Source organism: Indicator indicator, chromosome 4, assembly GCF_027791375.1.
Source record: "Indicator indicator isolate 239-I01 chromosome 4, UM_Iind_1.1, whole genome shotgun sequence".
Classification (NCBI taxonomy): domain Eukaryota; kingdom Metazoa; phylum Chordata; class Aves; order Piciformes; family Indicatoridae; genus Indicator; species Indicator indicator.
In genome coordinates this window covers 11,187,150-11,208,208 of record NC_072013.1, presented here as the reverse complement: position 1 = coordinate 11,208,208, position 21,059 = coordinate 11,187,150, and the positions used below count along the sequence as shown (strand labels likewise).

The 21,059-nt window shown below is 43.1% G+C and overlaps 1 protein-coding gene across 5 annotated transcripts in view; it reads left to right on the top strand.

The window, feature by feature from the left end:
* The window catches only part of AMBRA1 (autophagy and beclin 1 regulator 1), a 131,014-nt gene that overhangs the window by 8,983 nt on the left and 100,972 nt on the right, over positions 1-21,059 (top strand). For 3 of the 5 annotated variants that reach the window (XM_054380678.1, XM_054380676.1, XM_054380675.1), the window contains one exon: positions 15,457-15,543. The exons of the other annotated variants lie outside the window; for them this stretch is intronic. In XM_054380678.1, coding sequence (XP_054236653.1) covers positions 15,457-15,543 — 87 coding nt within the window. The remainder of the gene's footprint in view (positions 1-15,456; positions 15,544-21,059) is intronic. 5 annotated transcript variants of the gene reach the window in all.

The following is a 21,059-nucleotide window of genomic DNA, read 5'->3' as shown; positions in this document are numbered from 1 at the left end:
CTGTGTGAAAAGTGCTGCATGAAATTGGTGATAGAAACTATTGGCAAGATCTGAATGAAGGGAAGATACCTGAGCAACAGATGACAGCTAGTTTAATTTTTCTGTAACTTCCTGTTAATTAAAAAATGGGTTGAGGAGGCTTTGTGTTAATACTGCAATCTTACTGAAGGAAAAGCTTCAGTAAGTACTTTAAACCATTGTTGCTGTGTGGGCCAGTTCAGTTTAATAATGAAAAGCTGAACAGGGAATGAAAGAGGATTCTACTATTCAGCTGCTTGTTTGAGAATAGCTGGTTCCACCTTTCTATGCCAGTGATACATAGAATCCTAGGCAGTGGTCTCTGCTAAAGTACATTTCAGCTCATCAGGTAATGACAGGTACAGTGCAGTGCTAGCTAATCAAATGGATCCAGATCCTCAAATGCTGCCTCTCTGGCAATTTTATTTGGCACGTCAGAAATTCTTATCTAGAGACCTAGTGTGTTATTTCACAAAGAAAATCCTCTGGTTATAAACTTGATGTTGTTTTTGATTTCTGCCATGGCACCCCAGGCCACAGTCTTTTAGAATGGATGAAGGTGTGTGTGGGAAATACACAAAGGGAAGCTTTTCATCTTGGCATTCAAAGGTTTAGCTACTCATAATATACTAAGGGGGCAATTCTGATACTGCTTACCTGTCTGTGGTGACTAGAGATATGAAAGAGTTGCTGTAAATGAAATGTCCTATTGCCAGGCAGGTTTGCTTGAAACTTGTGTTTCATCAGGAAACACTCATTATCCTTGTTCCTCCATTTAAGAAGCTTTGTCTGGCAATTATGTTAAACTTCTCTAACCACTCCACTGCACTCATTCCAGAGGTCAAATTCTGTATGCTGTGGTATGAGTAACTTCTGTGCCTCTGTCTTATGAATGCATAATGTGTTCACCTTGCCTCACCTCCATAGTTCGGCAGACAAGATAGACAGTTGAATTTATCTGAAAAGTCTGAGAAATCTTGAACTGTCCTGCGTAGTGGTTTTGCCATGCACACCACAGGTAGGAAGGAGTGTCTGTGAGATGGGAGAGTTTGTATTGTCTGGGAACAGTTGTATGAGATCTTTATTTTGTGAGTGTGTAGAAGTGCAGCGTCCACGTTGCTGTGCAAGTAATGATGCCCACCAAAGTTGTGCAGTTTACCGAGGGGATTGTTTTCAAATGTGTTTTATTCTGTTGGATGCACTATGCACAGGTGACAAGATTCCCTGAAATCACATAACAAAGGTTCAGGATCAAATTTCTGTCTTTCATTTTGTCAGCTCTTGTCTGACGACTGGTCCCTCCTGCCTACATTCTTGCAATGTGTCGTGCCCCACCTTTTTTTTTCCTCGAGCTGAGGCTGTGTTGCGCTCAGCCTGGATGAGAAAGCTATATATAGGGTTGTGAACAGGATCCAGATGTCAGTGTTACACATTGCAAGTGAGTTGGGCTGGGTTGTCTTCCCCTTAGAAAGGTTTCAGTGCTCCGTCTCTGGTTTCCCCTGTCAGCCAAACGTGGACCTTTGCTCCCTGCTCAATAGGCATGTGAAGGCTCAACATACCACACCAGGCACAGCAGGGTGGCGGTACCCTTCTCCTGTACCTGGGCAGTTCAGTGACTCCAGCTCATGTCACGTCTCTCTCTGGTTTTCTTGGCCTTTCTGGCAGCACGTAGCTCTCCATAATTAAAGCAGACATGAAAAGAAACACCTAGTGTGTTCTTGGAATGTCTCAGAACTGACTTCCGTATTGCTTTGCTGCCACAAGGGGGTAATGTTGCTTCTGCTCCTTGCTGTCCCCGGCCCCTTGTGGAACTAGAAAGTTTCTGAGTTCTCGTATAAAGAAAACAAGGTAGTTTGAGGACCCCTTCCCCCAGTCCTAAATACAGCTTATCTCCTTAGTTACCATACATTTGCAAGTTCTTCGGTGCCTGGGGAAAGGCGTGAATGGGGATCCAGAGGGGAAATGGCTCTGATACAAAATGCATGCCAGGGATGAGCTTATCCTCTTGGCTTTTGTAAGGGTTTGAAAGGGATAGAGGTGGATCTGAGGTGAAGGCAGGTATTTTGTCGTTCTGATATGCAAATGTCCATGAGTTAGAGCTGTAAAAGAGCCTCGACGACTTCTTTCTCATTGTCTGCCATGCCTGGAGCAGACCTTTCTTTGCAGTCTGCCTTCTTAAAGGTTTTGTTTGTATTTAAATGATTTCTCATCCATCCTCAGAAGAATTCCATAAGATGGGGCTTATTTTCTGGAGGAATGTCTGGCAGATGTAGACTGGAGTCTGGGCAGTTGCCTTTGCTGTGAGGCTGTGCTTATTTTCTTGTTCGAGTATGCCTTGAGCTATTACCTAAATTTTTGGTCTTTTCCTTAAGAAGGCCACAAATATCTTTGCTGGTCTGAATTTTTTTTTCTAATGCGAATAAGTATGACCTGTGGCCATTAGGGGATGCCTCTTCTGGTTCTAAATTTTGTTAACTTGTGATCTAACTGGAACCAGTCTGTGGTTAAAGTAGACTGACAGGATAGGAACACCCCCATTCCTTCCCAGCAGTGGTGAGTGTTGTATGTAAAATGGAAAACAGTACAAGTCACTCTTGCAGCTTGTGCTGGAACCTGAGCTTCTGATGTGCTGCTCTGGTTTTTGATTTCAATGGCCAGGCTGTTCAGATCTCTGTGTATAATTGGCTTCTGGTGGCTTTCTCGCTGTGTTAAGCACTGAACGGTAAGGTGCATGTCACTCATACCCTAGCCTTAAAATATGCAAAACATTTCCTTACTCCTTGCTGTGGGTACAGAGCTACCTTCTGGGAGATGGTTCTGTGACTGAATTTTATTATGAAAGTAAGAGAAGTGCTAGTGCCTTTATTTTTTTGGGGGGGAATGAACTAAAACAGGATAGAATTGCCTTGCCTAAAGCTACAAAATATATCCAGAGGTGGAGGCAGAACACAGAGTTACTGCACTCTGTATTGTTTTGTTCCTTATTTCAGAAACCCTGAGTTGTTACTACTTTTCCTTAACTGCTTACAGCAGTTGTGGCTTACTTCTTCAAGTATTTAATAATACCTGTTGCCAGAGTGATGTGATGAATTCACTGAAAAATAGGGACTTAAGCAGGAGGGGGGCTGTGGAGAAGACAGGCAGCAGCTTGCTAATGGGAATGTGCCCTGTGCCAAATCTGGGTGCTAGGCCTACCCAGTGTAATTTCTCCTCACCCCTTCGTTCAGGCACATAACTTATGGAAACTTTGCCTGGTTTCCTGGCGTTTGTAGTTGGGACTTAGCATTTTGTTTAAACTTAGTGTGTTGTAGACCTTATCTGTGCTGTGAAAAGAAGGATTTTCTGGCAAACCTTGTAGGTTCCACGTGCAATAATGGAATACTTTTGGAAAAATTTATGCTGTACTGTTTTCAGCCTTGGTAAGAAATTATTACAAAGGTGCTGGTTACAATTCTTAAGGGTGATGACGATGAGATAAGTAATATTTTAGTAGTTAGTGAGGAACAGTGGGGTATATAAAAGTTAGGGAGGAATTTGCAAGCAGAGACAAGAGGTTCTGGTTTGTGGTTAGGAAAAGGTGCTCCAGAGAAGACCAAAACTGTGGGGTGGGGAAATAATTTCTGGAAAAGTTAGCCTGGACATATAGTAATGAAGGAAGGCCTAATTCATCAGTGCTGAACATAAGTGAAGTGATAATCTGAAGGTGACGTGAACATCGGGACACGATAATTACCCGTGTTTATGGGTGAGATGTGCAGGCTGTGGACAGACTTGGCAAGTATTGTTTGTTTTGGCCTTCTTTAATAACGGGAAATGCAAATTAGCTTGGCCATGAGAGTGTAACTACAGTCTGAACTGTAGGAGTGGCTTCCATGGTGTCAAAAGGGTCAGGTCAGGTCTGCGTGAGCTCTGAAGTTATTGCTGCCATGCTTCTGGCTGTGTGGCTTTTTCCAAACAGAGCCTGCTGTCTCCATGTGGGCAGGACAGAGTTTGTTTACTGATGTGATAGAAATTTGACCCCTCGACTGTACTGCTTGTTGTTACCTAGAAGAATAAGTGAAAAAATTGCTTGTGTTGTTGCACGAAAGTTCTTCCCTTTGTCCTTACTGGCTTCCTGATTTAAGACTCATGTAAAGTTGCTAGAGCCCTTTTACTTCATTACTGAGAACTGGTAGGGGAAAAGAATGATGCCTTTTGCTTTTTGTCTTGCAGTGATTAATAGAGGTCACTCCCTGCTGCTGAGCTTCCCCAAGTGCTTTGGAAGGCTGAGCAGTCTTTGCCAAACTTGCAGAGAGGCTTAAGCTTTCTTCCCTTTTTCTTGGACTGAATATCAGTATATATCAGTGACTGCAGTGCACAATAAGAGATCTTTTTCCCATGTTACTCTTAAATCTGCTTGGCTTGCAAGTTAGGCAGGTATAGAAATAACTGCTTTCTCAAATACCTTAATGTTGTTTCCTCAGTCAAACCACTGCCTTTCTCCCATCTCCTTTTTTTTTTTTTTTTGGTAGTTGAGTAGTTCACCTATAAATGAAATAGATTAAGTAAGTTTTTCTGTGTGACAGTGTGGAGAGCTGTAATCCCCCTCCCATGCTGACAATAACCAGGCTGGCTCAGTTTGGAAGCAAATGAAGCTGTATTTACAAGCAAAACTACAATCTATGATGAAATGCGATGAATATGTACAAATATACACTATTCACAACATTTACAAATATGTACAATCAACAGAAAAACACAGACAAAGCCCCCTGGCCCCATCCCCCTAGCCCCCCCTTTTCCAGAGCAGGTGAAAGGGAAGAAAGCCAAGAAGCAGAGAGAGGTTTGTTAAACTTAGCTTGTCAAGGTCAGCATGTGGGTGTGTGTGTTCTCCAGCCAGAAGACTGCTCCACAGAGAAACACCAGACAGAAAGACAGAGGGGGACTGCCTCTACTTTGTTTTGAGTACTGACTCTTAAACATTTATATATCTCCGATGGAAGTGTTTAGAATAATTATTGTTTTGCTTTCTTACACCCAATAGTGATTTATTTACATTATTTCACTTTTCTCCTCAAACTTTGTGAGAAGAAATTAAAGGTATAGTCTTAAAACTATCACACTCTGTAGTCTCCAGGAATCAGAGATCTGTTTTCCTACAGGTGTCTTGTCTATGGGGCTGTTCTGGGACTTTGCTTTGTGCTCACCTGCTCCAGCATGGCATCAAGGGAACTTGTTGAAATTTGGGTTCCAATGATGTTTCTTAATGAAGAACCCAAAGCGGTATACGCTTACAAAATGGCTTACTTTTTTTGCTTCCACTGAGAAATAATGAGATCTACAGTTGAGTGAGTTGTTCTGGTTTTGGGGGGAGTTTGTTTGCTTGGGGATTTTTGTTGAGGAAGGTCTATACGAGATGACCATACAACAGAGATCTTAGATAAACACGGATGCTTAGAAGTTGAAAGCTGGCTGACTTCAAACAGATAGCTATTTGAGGGTACCATAAAACATGTCAGTTCTTGGGTTTGGTACAGACAGGGAAGAAGTGTGAATAGCTTCCTCCTCTTGAAAGCCGTGGTTTGTTAAAGCTGCCTGTCTGCACATGGCTTCCCTGCAGCCTCCTCATCCAGCTGCTGCAGGGTGCACAGCATGTCCGGAGAAGCTCTCTTGATCTGAACAGTTGCTCCTGTTCCTGTTTCTTGCTTCTAAGCATTGATTTCATGTAGTATTCTGTTCAGGGGATGGTGCTCAGGTCTTTAACCTGCTTAAACTATCTACTGTGATTCCTAGAGCTTGTTGTTGGTGTCGCATAGGTGACGTGACAGATAAGAAATGGTTTGGTTTTGTTTCTTCTTTTGCCAAGTAACAAGTTACAGACAAGCTCTCAGATCTGCTATTTCAGGCCTGCTTGCTCAACTAAAAGGTGATTAGCTTTCCTGAGTTTGGGGAGGAGCTGGAGACGCTGGCAGTATAGTGTATGCCTGTCTTTTATGCTAATACAGGCACTTAATCATTTGACGTGCAGTCACTTACATATATTGTGTTCTTACACTCATTCTTCACCCTCTATAAATGTACACAGCCTGGGGCCACAGTGCCCTCGTCCAATTATTTGCTCCTTGTTACAGAATCTGGGCTGGAGAACTTGCACTAGATCAATGTGCATCTTGTCTTTGGGCCTGGAGCAAGAGGAGAGGAAGGGACAGACGTGTGATCCGATTCAGTCACACAACAGTAACCAAAGTAGTGATGACTCTACATTTCTCCAGTTGAGCTGTTCTGGTCTGTTGAATTGCTAACAGGCATTTTAAACATTTTCCACATACATATTTAACTGATTGCACCAAATGGCTGTTTGTGTGACGATGTAACTGACCCCCTCCCTTGCTCTTCTTGAGAAGGCACCTGCTGGAACTAAAGGCTGTGAATAAACAGGGTTCATTATCTGCCAGGAAACTGATTCATTTTTCTGCTTGAAATGCATTAGTATCAAATTCTTTCCCTGTCTTCCTGAAGTGGGAGGGCTGGGGTAAGAGTCTGAATTGCCCTGACAGTCATCTGTTGATCTGACTCTCTTTATTGCTCTGGCCTGAGCAAGAACGTTTTAAATGAAGTGATTGATGTGTGGCAGGACCTCTGTTTTCATAGCCTTAGAAGCCTATGGAGATAACAGAGTGGCTTCTGCTCCCTCAGGAAAGACACCTCCTCTTTAATTCCCTATGGAGAAGCAGGAGCCCTATGTAATTATCCCAGAGGCTGACGCAGATTTGTGTGGGTGGGTAAGCAGAGACTTCTGCTGTCCATACAATCTGTGGTCTTGGGAACTCCCAGAACAAGGAGAATTTGAAGCAGACATTGTACATGTGAAGGTAGATAGAAGAAGCCTCAGAGGTGTAAAACTGTCTACAGTTCAGTGTGTTGGTTGTGTTCCAGCCGTGCTTTCAAGCCTGTTATCATAACCATGATCAACTAGGAACTAATTCTTTCTAGCCTGCATTTCTGATCTAATTGCAGGTTGCTGAGGGTCCAGATGGGAGAATGCAATGTCTGTCTTCAGCTTGGCTGTCCCTTTCCAAGCACTGACATAGAGCAAAATAGCCCATGCAGTAGTTTGAGCTGATTTAAAGTTCCTCTCTCCTCCCAACCACTCAGGTTTTGCCCCTGCAAATTGAATATGCAAAATCCTCTGTTGTTTTCGTGTTGGCATTATTGCCAAACTAATCAATACTGCCATAGCAGCTCTCAGCCCTTAATGTCTATCATGGATGTGTGCTTCCTCTTGCCTGTTGAAATAACACATTAATCATTCCCTGGGTGCTGTATGAGGAGAACTCATCTTTTATTTTGATGCACAACCTTTTCAGCAGGTGAAGTATTAGATTAACAGTGTGACCTTGGGCCCACTTTAAAAAAAATAAATCTGTCATCTTCCTCAGAGCCACTGACCCTCCCTGTGATGATCTCCAAAGGTACAGTGTAGCTTATTTAGCATCATGTGGTAGGTGGAAATTGGAGATCCTAGTCCAAAAAGCGGAAGTACAGCAACAGCATGATTCATCATGTGGTATTACATTCTAGTTAAACAAAAGTAGGTAAACTTTAAGGGGTTAACCATGTTCTTCTAGAAACTCTGCTCCCTGCCCTGTGATTATGTGCATGTGCACTTGCAGCCCAGAAATCCAACCAGATCCTGGGCTGCATCAAGAGAAGTGTGGCCAAGGGAGGTGATTCTCCCCCTCTACTCAGCTCTGGTGGGACCCCACCTGGAGTACTGTGTCCAGTTCTGGAGCCCTTATTACAAGAGGGATATGGACATGCTGGAACATGTCCAGAGAAGGGCCACCAGGATGATCAGAGGGCTGGAGCACCTCTGCTATGAGGACAGACTGAAAGAGTTGGGGCTGTTCAGTCTGGAGAAGAGAAGGCTCCAAGGTGACCTTCTTGTGGCCTTTCAATATCTGAAGGGGGCCTACAAGAAAGCCGGGGAGGAACTTTTTAGGATATCAGGTAGTGACAGGACTAGGGGGAATGGAATAATGCTGGAAGTGAGGAAGTAGTTCTTCCCCATGAGAGTGGTGAGAGCCTGGAATGGGTTGTCCAGGGAGGTGGTTGGGGCCCCATCCCTGGAGGTGTTTAAGGCCAGGCTGGATGAGGCTCTGGCCAGCCTGATCTAGTGTGAGGTGTCCCTTCCCATGGCAGGAGGGTTGGAACTAGATGATCCTTGTGGCCCCTTCCAACCCTGACTGATTCTATTAGTAGGACTCCAATTCCAAAGCTTGTTTCTACTGTTCAAACTCTTGCCTGCAGTTCTTCATTTAATGTAGTTCTGTTCTTTTTCCCTGCACTCCTTCACAAATGTGCTTCTTCCCACCCTGGCTGAAGACTTATGTGCTGCCTTTTGTCAGCTCGTTTTCTGCAGGACTCTTGCCCAGCATTGGTGAAAAATAATTTTTGTTTGTGATAACTCTGTCCTATATCAAACCTGCTTCTCTCCATACTTCCAGCTGGGAAGGATGTCTTCTCTGTCCCTGGTTGTCTTTCAGAGTTCTTTCTCACAAACAGGCTGAAGTGTTGTACAGAGGCCATGTTTGGGATGTATCCATGATCACATATTGCATCTTTGCTGTCGCTGCTTTCCTTAAAGAAAGAAAATGTTCTTGCTGAAGGCATTTGCTGTTGGAATAACTTAAAAGTGGTGAGAAGAATGCCTAACAGGGCTTGAATACTCATAAGAAAGGCAGCCATCGACTCTCCTTCCTCAGTAAGAATGAGTTGTATAGCAAAGATAGCTCCTCCATTCTCTTGTTTATAGCTCAAAAGTGAGTGGTGAGATTTTAATCAGCAGTGACGTTCTCTGAGCGTTTATCTCCTATAGTGGTTACAGCTGTCTTAAAAAGAGTTAGTTCTGTTTCACTGTTGTTTCTCTTCTAATCAACATCTTCTGACCTGTCTGAGCTCAGCCTTGATGCCAGGCTAAGTATGTCTAACCACAACCATGTGAAAGCTGAAACAGTCTGGAAAAGTTAGCTTAGAGGTATAAGAACAGATTATGTTAAAGACTTAATTTTAGAAATCATATTTTCAGGCAATCTTTAGGACTGCATACTGATTGCTTTTTTTATTTTAAGCTTGAATATGAAACTGGTGATGTCAAACAGAAAAACACTATTGCTAAGAACTACAAAACTTGGATGGAAAATGAAGCTATGGAACAAAACACTCGATGCTTTCTGCTTCTGTGATTTCAGTTTGCTCTATCTAAGGAGGTGACACAATACAGAAATGTCTGAAAGATTTTTTTTCTTGTTCTTCTTAGAAAAGGGAAGGGGGGAAAAATCCCCATGCCAGTACAATGAGTTGGTTGAGATTTTTTTGTTTAAAATAGTTTTCTAGTGTTCTAGCGAGCCCATAATTGAACTCCATGAATTAATTGAGCTTATTAACAGTTAATAATTGAGCTTGGGATCTGAGAGGGGGTAGCAGTGTTATTAGGCAGCTGGGGAACATTCAGCTGTCTTCATGCTTCAGCTTTCTTGTTATCTTTAGGTTAAAACATTGCCTTGCTGTAAGAGGAGGACGACCAAAGGGAATCGAAGGTTTTAAACTGTCGCTGTTCTTTACATTCCTATGAGGAACCACAGGAATACATCCGCAGGGACGAGCGCTCAGGAGAACTGACTGCTGGCTGTAAATCAGAGGGCTGGGAAAGGCACATAATAGGAAGCAGTGCAGTAATTTCATCTCCAAGTGGGCAGTAGGGAATATAAAAGCCTTTCCAGGGAAGATATAAAACCAGAGGAGCAAACTCACAGAAGCTGCCAGAGTTGTCAATACACTTTTGCTTCAAAGGGTAACTATGAATTGCTCTTTCTTAAGCTCTCTTCATAGCTGAAGGCTGGGACTGTGATAGGACTAGGTGTACTTGCTGTCCTTGGAGTGCTTAATTTTACTGGTTTTCTCTGGTTGTTGGTGTGCAGCAGCAGCAGCTTAGAAGGATGGCAGGTGACTGAACACCCTTCTGATTTTAAGAAAACTAAGCCTCAGTGCTGTTTATTAGCACCTCCCTTTAGCATGTGGAGGAAAACCCTTCCCTCAGTGTCACTTGGAGTAGTGCTCCTCAGTAATGTGCATGCTGTGACAGCAAATCTGAGATGTAGGAATTGCACGTCCTTAGAAACTGTTACTGAGAAGTTAAATTTGCTGCATTTAAGTATCTTCTCAAAGCCTGCTGCGATGAATCATGCTGTCGCAAGAGGCTTTGGTGATCCTCGCCCCCGTGGGAGAGTGTGGGTATAGTCCAATGGCAGATGTGCTGTGAGGAGGTTGCTTCATCACTTTTTTTTATCTCTTTGAGCTGCAGTTTCTGGCATTCAGCTGCAGCAGCCCTGAAAAATTTCCCTTTTCTGCTTGTAGTGTCTTGTATGCATGCACTCTTTCACTCTCCCTCGTGTCCTGTAACTTGGACCTTGCTTCCTTTCCCACCTTGGGAGCAATCACTGCTGTTTGCAGACCCGAGGTAAGAGAGCCCACATAGAGCAGCAATTCTGTAACTGCTGATGTCTGACAGGAGTCTGCTGAGATCTCGGTGCTTCTGAACAGAGGCAATTTATATCTTCTTGTAGTGCTTTTAATTAAAAACAAACAAAACCCACAACAAACAACAAAAACCCCCAAGAAACTACAACCACCCCACCCCTCCTATTTTAGCAGGCTAGACCAGAAGAATCTCTCAGGGTGAGCAGAGTTAATCTTTATTGTGGCATTGACTGACAACCTGGAGGATGATAATGTGTGATTTTTTTTTTTATTTTTTTTTTTAATTTTTTTTTCCTGGTGAGCGGGGGAGGAGAGTGGAAATTGCAGTTTCTCTGCTAATTGTACTTTAGATGTCATTTGTGACAATTTCATATTGTCTAGACAGAGATAGTGGAGCAGTTGCTTCCACAGAGGCTTGTGTTAGCCTGTTATGTATCTGGGTAGCAAAAATGGGAGGTATGGGAGAGGAGGAACATGCTGTAACCTCTAGGAAGGATTCAGAAGTCAAGCATGAGGTACTGAACTGTTTCCAGAGGAGATGCAAGCAATATGTATTTCTATTTTCTCTTTGCATGCTTCGCTGTTGGAAATCAGATGTTTAGTGGCTAGCAGTTCTCTGCAATAAGACTGCTTCTGTGTACCTATGGATTGCATTTATTGTCCTTGGAATTGCTCCCAACCTCAACTGTAGTAGAATATTTGGCTACCTTATGCTTTGGGCTTACCTGTGACAGTCTGTTTTCTGGGGCTTTAGGTGGGCAAAGCTATGAATGTGACACCTAAGATATGAAAGAGTGCAACACGACTTTCAAAAGAGTTATCTGTGCCTTCCTGGGGGACAGTAGGTTAAACTAGCAGTGTCACAGATAGGAGACTTTATTGATGACTATAGCAGTGTATCTATTATTGAACCCATTTGTCAGTACTGAGTGCATTTGGATCGGTAATTTGGGCCTCAGCAGTTCAGCCTAGAATGAATTAGTTGAATAATAATTTTTATTTGTGTTTAGCACTCTGGTTTCAGTATAGATACTGCTGTACTCTGGAGCATTAAGCACAGAGATGGTCCATCTAGGTCTCATGAGATTGCATATTGCCTTGTTTTATTTTTTTTTGCTTACTTCATGTATTTACATCTACCTTTTCATTGCTTTGTGATCTGGGACAACTAAGAATCAGGCTTCAAATCAGCTATAGCATTTAGCAATTACTGTTAGCTGAACTGTCTGTGTCCACTGAATGTGGCTCTAACACATGGCTCGTGTGCTTCAATGTGAGACAGTGCAGGAGCTGAGTTTGGTCTTGGCAGGCCTGGAAAGGTCTTCTGGAAAGGCTGTCCCATCTTAGCTTGCACAGCACAGCCTTGGGGTAGGTCCCAGGGAGCAGGTTTAAAGGAGTGTGCTTGCCATCCTGCTGTCCATAGCCCTGTAGCTGCTGTTCTTCCAGGGAGCCTTTCTGGTGAAGGATGCGCTCCAACAGCTGCAGCAGCAGCTCCTGTTGCTTCACAGGGTGGAGTTAGCAGGCTGTTCAGGTGAAATCACAGAGCTCTGAGGCCTGCAGGAGGTTCACCTGGCTATCTGGCCATCCTGTGGCTCAGGCAGCTGTTGGTTTGTGTTTTGCTGAAGTAACATAATACCAGTTCTCAACTGAGGTACTAGGTAAAGCTAAGTTCTTCAGGTATTTATTTAAGGATCAGAGGGTTGGAGTGATGAGAAGAGTAGATTCCCCAAAGTGCTGTTCCCAAGCCAAGCAGAAGGACTCTTGGGAGACCCACACCAAGTTACTGTGAGACGTGCCTTGCTCCTGCTTCCACACCCTTCTGGTGTCCTCTGATTGGTGCATGTTGTGATTTCCTTCAGCACAGCTGCTGGCTGCTTTCTGAAGGTGAACTCCTCTGGGGAAAGCACTGACTCAGAAATTGCCAGCCATTCCAAAGGTGGGAAGAGAAACATGGCTAGAGAACACCTGGAGACTCCTTTCTAACTGGGCCTTGCAGCGTGTACCAGTCAGCCACCGTTCTGGCTCTGATTTCGTTGTGTCATTTAGTGGATAGACCCCGAGAAGTTGGGTAAGAGGGTGGCATGTCTGCTGTAGAGGCATCAAGACTTCCAATGGGGATGATGAGTTTGATTTTATGTGTGCACATTATGCAGAACACTGTGGACATTGCAAGAAAATGACATCAGACAAAGCACTTTGTGTGCAGGTTGTGCACATCTGTAAGGAGGCAACTGCTGGTTTTGGAGTTGTGGGCCTGTCAGTGTTTAGGGCTGGGATGGCTGCTAGGCAAATGACAGATGTTTCCCAAAGGGGAAGAGAAAGGGAATAAGGGAAACAGACTTATAGGCTGGAAAAGAAAACTAAAACAGCTTTAAGGAAAATAATAAAATGGAACATATATAAATTGGTGCAAACCAGTATCAACCCCAATCCTCCTGGTGGCAATTTCATCACTGTCACCACTGACACTGTGACCAGACTCAGTAAGAGATGGGAGCCAGATTTCAGGAACAGGATTGAGAAACACGAGGACTGGCATCTAAGGCAGATGAGAGTCTTCCTTGGACTCTGGCCATTGAGGAAAAGAGCTTGACCCTCGTGATTCCTCAGCTTTATACTGAATATGACATACATAGAATGGAATCCTTTGGTCAGTTTGGGGTCATCTCTTCTGTCCACTTCTCCCCACAGTTGTGGTCTTTTATTTGCTGCACCCCCAATGTAGCACACAAGATTTAGCAGTGACCTTGGTCTCCACAGGAGCAAGTTCAAGCAAGGCATGAGTCTTTCTGCACACCAGTCCGTGGTAGTAACTGTAAACATCAAATGTTCTCACTGCTAGAAGCAGACACTGCAGAAATATGCCATTAGCTTCAGAAAGTGCAGTCACTTAGAAGAAACTGAGCTGAAAAGTAAAATTACTGAACAGAATTAGTTCTGTTCTAGCTCAAACCCTGCTGGGATCTGTGTGCTGTGGCAGCTCTTCCTGATTTAAGTCCAGGTATTAGGCAGGACCATCCAGCAGGGCAGCGTCTGCTGCATCTCCAGGCTGCTTGCAGACTGCTGATGTTGGAGTGCTCTGCATAAATGGCTCTGAAGGGCAGACTGCTAAAAAGCATGTTGCAGTGGTAGTAACCCAGTTTCTGACCTCTGAGGCTGTGGTTTAGAAAGGAGCTATCTGACTTAATAGGTAGAATTTGATAATTTTAGTCTGTTTACCTTTCCCCCAGAAGGAATAAAAGCATTTTGTATGTGATGCATGTGATAAGTCTACCTCAGAGGTATAGGACTTCAGGTCTACCACATAAAGCTGTTGCAGCATTTGTTCTGGATTAGCTGCTGTAGCATATATTATATTGACTTGTATGTTCGGATCAGGAGAGTTTGGTAAGGCAGGACTGAAGTATGATAGCTTCCAGGGGAGTCAAAGAATTCCTAATATGTAGCAGTGTGGAAGGTTAGAACTTTTGGCTCTGCAACCTGGGGAATTAATTAATTGATCTCAGTGTAAGACATTTGATAACTGCTCTTGAATAAGACAAATGGTTGCCAAGCAACTTTGTACCAGAAAGGACGGGATTTTTTTACCCTCTGTAGCATTCCAGTGCTTTGGAACAAGCACTGAGTCTCTCAACCTGACACCTTCATTTCTAAGTAACCTGAGTGATCTGTTGCTCTTTTCTGTATTCTATATTTATAAGACAAAGAAATCATTTTTAGAATTATTGTTTTTGCTGGAAGACAATGAAGAGTTGTCTTGAAATGCTGACTGGGGGGCTGCTGCTGATGGGGAAAACAACCTAACCAAACAAAACACATCTCGTTTGTATTTCTACTGTCTTTAGCTGGCTAGAAATGGGAAGTTGGGTGGGGATTATATCTGGTCTTTCCTGCTTCCTGTCTTGACACAATGGTGTCCTGCATTGCAAATGCTAACTGCAAACTAGGGAATGTGGGGCTAAGACTATCAGTTCAAGTCTTTCTCACCAATTATGTGTCTGGATAAATAGAACAGATGTGGTGTTGGTCCTCTTTTGATTTGCGAAACACAACAGTTTTTGTTGAGTTGAAAGACTGGAATCCAGAATTGAACAGGAGTTCCAAAGCAAAAAGACTTGAAAGGGAGCTCAGCAGCCTTGTAAACTTTGACACTTGGATTTTTCCACTCTCCATACCCACCCCAAATCATCTCTCATGTTTAATCTTATGGCTTCAACAGGCTTGAATGAGTCAGGCTTGAAACAATGCCATCCTCTGCTTTATGACAAGAAGCTAGATAGAGTTGCATGTAGAATCCAGAGTGGAGGACATGTTTCTGTTATATACTTTTGATTCTACTGCCTTCATGACTCAGACTCACTTCTTGCATATTCAAGCAGTCTGGCTGCATTTGCATGCATTTACTTCTGGCATGAATTTTTTGGTCTCTCTCACTGCGGCTGATTAAGATACGGACGAAACAAACTTTTTTTTTTTTTTTTTGGTAGCTGAAAACATCTCTTTTTGAGCCTTGAGACTGAGGTTGAGACTCTTACTGTGAATAAACACCAGTGGTGCCCTTAGAGTCCACATGCCAAGGTGTGTTCTTTGTCCTGTGCTCCTTGACCTGTTTCCTGTGTAGCCACTTTTGAGTAGGTGAGAATTTGATAGCTGGCCATTGCAGCTTTAGTGTTTATAGACCTGACAAACTTGTCTGCAAAGGAGAAGTAGCCATCTGCACTGTTCTCTTGAAATTGGAAGCGAGTTTGGGACCGCTCTTCTTTCTTATTCTAGGTGTTCTTCAGTATGTTACAGAATTCTCTTCACTGATGATAGAAATAGTCTTAAGAGGTTTCAGAAAGTAGGGCATTAATGGGGGGAACGTTGTTGAATGGTCTTTGACTTTGTCATTTTTTTTTTTTTTCCTCCTCTCCATTCTAGGAGGTTGTTGGAGTCTTCCCTCATTTCATTATCTCGCTATGATGGAGCGGGGTCCCGGGAACATCCGATCTACCCAGATCCAGCCAGGTAAGAGCTACATGCAATCTAAACAGACAACATGGCATAACTTACTGAATCCTTTGGGAATAGTTCTAATATTGGACACATGTCCTCTTCAGGAACTTGCCATGGGGGCGGGGTGCAAACCAAATGAGAACATGCTGTTAGGTCTGGGAGAGAATGAGGAAAAGAGCAAGAAATTACTGTGGAAGTAATGAGCACGTAGGGATTCCTGAAATCATTTGGGATAGAGAAGATTAGGTAACATGCAGGTCCCACAGTAAATGAGAAGATATCAAATGTGACATCTCAGGAGCCCCAAACAGTCTATTCAGGAGTAAGGAAGAATGCAGTAAAAGCAGTTAGGAGCTGGTGTGAGCAGATAACATGCCTGGGAGAATGGAATGTCTCCATGAATGTATCTGTGACAGAGAAGATGTAACCAGGACGCTATGGATGCTCAAGAACGAAATTCTGCCAATTTCTGAGAGTCATGAATCATTGACATTAGACATGGAAACACCTGTAGTGCTGCTTGATCTCCAGAAGAGGTGGGTGTGTATCAGAGGACTAGAAAAAGCAGACAAGGCAGAGTTATCAGAAATGGAAAGGAGTGATCTTTGCAGTTTCTGCTTAGCGTACTAAGAAAGCAACAGATGGGATGCTGTGACCCAGAGACTCTGTCAGAAGGAATGATAGAATCGTGAACAGCAAGCAGCTTTGGAAGCTTTCAAAGAATAAATCGTGACAAATAAAATTTCTTCAGATGGCTTTAACAAAGCTATGAATGAGGAAAATTTAGTAAGTGTGAAATATATCTGATTTAGCCTGGGTTGAAATTACCCCCCAAATAATTTGAGAGAATTACCTCCCCTCAAAATAAAATTGCCAGACCAGCTCAGCTGATGGAAGCAAATGAAACTATATTTACAAGCAAAGCTATAATCTAGAAATATGAAATGCAATGAACGTGTATAAATATATGTAAATATTGTATATTTTGTAAACAGCACAAGAACCCCCCTGGACACAACCAGGGGGATACCAATAGCTTCCCCTTCTGCCCCTTCACCTGCCCCCCCTAACAAGGGAAAGGGAAAGAGGAGAAAAGCAGGGAATAGCTTGTTAGTACTTTGGCACAACAAGAACACAGCCAAGGTCAGCAGTAGCCAAGCAAAAGCTACCAGCTAGTATCAGCTGGAGCAAAGAGCTGATAGAGAGAGAATAGTTTATACAACTAACTTTATATTAGTTATCAGACCAATGGGGTTATTTAGACCTTGTCATTATGTTTTCTTTTGTGTCCAATGGTAATTTATTTACATTCTATCACTTTCTAATCAAGATCTGTGGAAAATTTCCTAGGTGTCAGCCTAAAACTGCCACAGGAACCTCTAGCATAGCCGCATAGGATGAAGGCTACTAGGGTTTGTCATTGAGGACAGTTCAGGAGTACCATTGTAAGAAAATAATCTGAATTGCCTTCGTTGTGTCTTAATTTTTTTAAAATATCTCTTTTTTTTCCCCCCCTTCATCATCAACAACAAAATCTTTATTTCACATATTTGCATGATCCAAAACTGGGGTGGGGTGGATGGCTGATGCCTCTTAAGGCTGCGCTGCCATCCAGTGAGATCTGGACAGGCTGGAGAGCTAGGAAAGGCAAACCTCAAGGGATTCAATAAGGACATGTGCAGAGTCCTGTATTTGGGGAGGAATAACACCAGGCACCAATACAGGGGTTGTCCTGCTGGGAAGCAGCTCCATGGAGAAAGACCTTGGAGTCCTAGTGGACAGCAAGTTACCCGTGGGACAGCAATGTGCCCTTGTGGCTGAGAGGGTGCATTAAGAGAAGTGCCCAGTGCATCTGGGGAGGTTTTCTTCCCCCTCTATGCTGCCCTGGTGAGACCACACCTGGAATACTGTGCCCAGTTTTTACTGTTCCTGAATTCAAGAGGGACAGGGATCTACTGGAGAGAGTCCAAGGGAGAGCTGCAAGGATGATTAAGGGACTTGAACATCTCTCCTGTGGAGAAGGTCTAAGAGACCTGGGGCTGCTCAGTCTTGAGAAGGCTGAGAGGGGATATTATCAATGTGGGTGTCAAGATGAAGGTGCCAGTCTCCTTTTGGTGGTGCCTGGTGGTAGGACAAGGAACAACTGGTACAAACTAGAACACAGGAAGTTCCACCTCAACACAAGGAGCCACTTCTTTACTCTGAGGGTGACAGAGCACTGGAACAGGCTCCCCAGAAAGGTTGTGGAGTCTCCTTTTAGGGAAACTTTCAAAACCTGCCTGGATGAGTTACTGTGCAGCCTGCCCTAGGTGATCTTGCTTTGGCAGAGACGTTGGATTTGATTTCTGGAGGTCCCTTTCACCCCCTAACATTCTGTGAGTCTGTGTTTTTTATGCAAATGATGCTTGAAGTACAAGTTCTGAAATGAAAGGCCACGTTGCAAACTGGCCACATGGTATAATGATGCTGGTAAATAACTCCTTGCTTACTATTTGTAGATAAAGCCTTGTAGAGGTGAAATCTTACATTAGGCTTTTTTCTGTTACTGTGAAGAAAGCTGCTTTGTAAAGATCATTCAAAGGCTGAGAAATGATGTAAACAAACTGCTTGCAATGAGGTGAAATTAAGGTGGAGTGTGGTAGCTTACATGTAAGATCATTGGGAAACCAACCTAGGTAACTGCAGAAGGTCTTGGCAACTGCATGTCAGAACGATGCTCGTGAATGTAAAAGCTTTCTAAATGGCAACTGATTAAACAACAGGTAAGGGGATTGATTTACCTGGAAAGGTGAAAAGGATCTTATACAGATGTTAATGAAAAGGCATTACTGAATTTGGGTCAAGTTAGGAATGCCAGGAGCTGCTAAGTGGTTGGAAGTGCACTATTCCTTATTCCTATTTTTGAAATGTGTAATCCAAAGCAGGCAGATCTATTGAGCAGGGATTGTAAAAACTGATCCTGGCTCTCTGGGAGCTGTCTGTTTTTAAAAGAAAGGCAGGAGGTCCTGCCTAGGTTGCTCAGTCTGTTTGTGATGGTTTTTCTGATGAAGCTCAATAAAATGTATGGGAAGGGATCAATGTCTGAGACATTTCCTAGCATGAGGAGCATTGTCAAAAAAATACTGTTCTACTTGAAGGCATTTTTGAAATTATACTCACAGATTGCATTGGGTTGGAAGGGACCCTCAAAGGTCATCTTGTCCAAACCACCTTGCATTGAACAGAGACATCTTCAAATAGATCAGGCTGCCCAGGGCCATGTTGAATGGGATCTTGAATGTGTCCAGGGCTTCAGCCACAGCCCTGTGCAAATTGTTTCAGTGTTTCTCCACTCTCATGGCAAAGAACTTCCTCTTTATCTACCTAAATCTACCCTGCTCCAGTTGGCCTATCACTACAAGCCCTTCTAAACAGTCCTTCCCCAGCCTTCCTGTGGGTCCCCTTCAGATACTGAAATGCAGCTCTAAGGTGTTCCCAGAACCTCCTCTTCTCCAGGCTGAACAGCCCTAATTTTCACAGCCCATCTTCATAGCAGAGGTGCTCCAGCCCTCTGAAGAGGATGGTCTTCATGTGACAGTTAAAGACTTGGAGGTTTTTTGTTTGTTGGTTTGGGTTTGGGTTTTTGTGTGTGTGTGGTTTTGTTTGTGGGTTTTTTTTGGTTTGGTTTGGGGTTTTTTTTAGGTTGTGGTAAAAACTGTGGTAGCTTGAATTTGCAAGGAGCTTCGGAGAAAAGTTCAGTGTGGAAACTTCTTTGAAGAGGGTTAATTGTTCCAGGAAATGTCACTGTTGCTCTCAGAGGTTCATAGACACATAACCAGCACAAGCTGGGTGTTTGAGTGGAGCAAGATTATAGAGTCTTTATCTATAAACCTTATGATGTGCTAGTCTAGTGGGATCTCTTTAAATGTGCCTTCGACTTATTAGAAATTGGGGACGTGATTAAAAGGAGCGTTATTTGCGTTTTGAGGTTTTAGGTGTAGCAGCACTACAGAAAGTTATGACTTTCATATGTTCTGAAATAACAGTGTGGGACAGTGAAACAAAGGTGAAATATACATCTATATATATCTGTGTGTGGATGTGCTCTTAATATATATTAAAAAAATATACAGAATTCCTTAAGACCAAGCTGTCTCCAGTGGAGGTTTTGGGGTTTTTTTTTAACCATATCATCTGAAAAATTTATTTCTGGATGTGTTTGTGTGTTAGTTTTGTTTCTACATCTACTGTCTGTAATGGTGCTGTGTAGGAAAAACCTAGATCAGGAGTGAGGCAGAGAGGACATTTTTTTGATGTTCCCTCAGGTTTGGAATAAATTTTTTTAGTAGACTGCAGCAGTCTTTCTCTGCAGCCTTGTTGAACTTCTCTCTGGTCAGCTTTGCTGCTCTGTCATTTTCCACAGTTTCCATATATTCTGACTTCTGAAAACAACCTGCAGAGGAATCTAAACTTTCGTTAAAGAGACACTTTTATTTATCTGTTTATTTAACTATTCAAAAAGAGGCTCCCAGACTGCATTTGTAAGGTATCGCAGGAATGTTTGGTAGATATGTCTCTAAAAAAAAAAAAATCTAAGCTGATAGAAAGTTACTAGGAAAGAGAATATCAGGCCAAATATTGCCTGTGAGTTGAAGGTTTAAGTGGAGTGGAAGCAACCAAAAGCTGGTGTTTGCTACCAGCCTTTTGCCTTCAGCTCAGTTGCTGGTCGTAGGTATGCCACTGTAGGTATCACCAAGGAAATTAATAACACCACTCAGGTATCCCCTTTAAAACATGTCTGCTGGCTGAGAGCCATGTAGAAGTGTGAACTATGTCAGTGAGCATCCTGGCCATCAGCATCATTGGGAGGGTTAAGGAGTGGTGTCAGTACTTCTGAAAGGATAGGAAACATCTAGGTGGTCTCAGGAGTATTGCTCTTGGGCGCAGATACACCAGTTCTTGTGGCTGTCTTGGGAAACTGGTGTAGATATTCTCTAGTTGATGTTCTTGTGATTGATTTTTAATTTACTTCCTCAGAAGATACTAAAATGGAGACCAGTGAAGAGAAGCAGCCTTTGTGTAAAAATTTTTTTGTCCATAAATACAGCCAGCTGCTGTAGATGCCTGGCTGTAGCTGTGGATACTGCTGCATAGTAGCTTGCTCTTTAGCGCTTGTGATGCCATTTAGAGCAGGATTCTTGAACCTTATTAATGCTAGCAAAACGTTTCCATTCCTTAGTTCCACTTCTTGCTGGCCAGCCAGCAGCACTGTGTGCCTAGAGAATGCACTGCTCAGTGACATGGTTGTTGGATGAGGCAGAAGCTGTTCAGTCCTGGATTTTGCACTGCAGCAATTCTCCCACTCAGTGCCTTGTGCTGTGGTGGTCATGTGTGGCAGCATAGCCTCTCCTCCTCTGAACCATCTGCTCCAGTAAATTGGGTCCAGTCACTTCAGAGACAAGGTTAATTTAGCTCCTGTGTTGTTGTCAAATCCAGCATACTGTCCTGTGGGCACAAACTTGGTATAAGAATTACTGGGTAATCTCTGC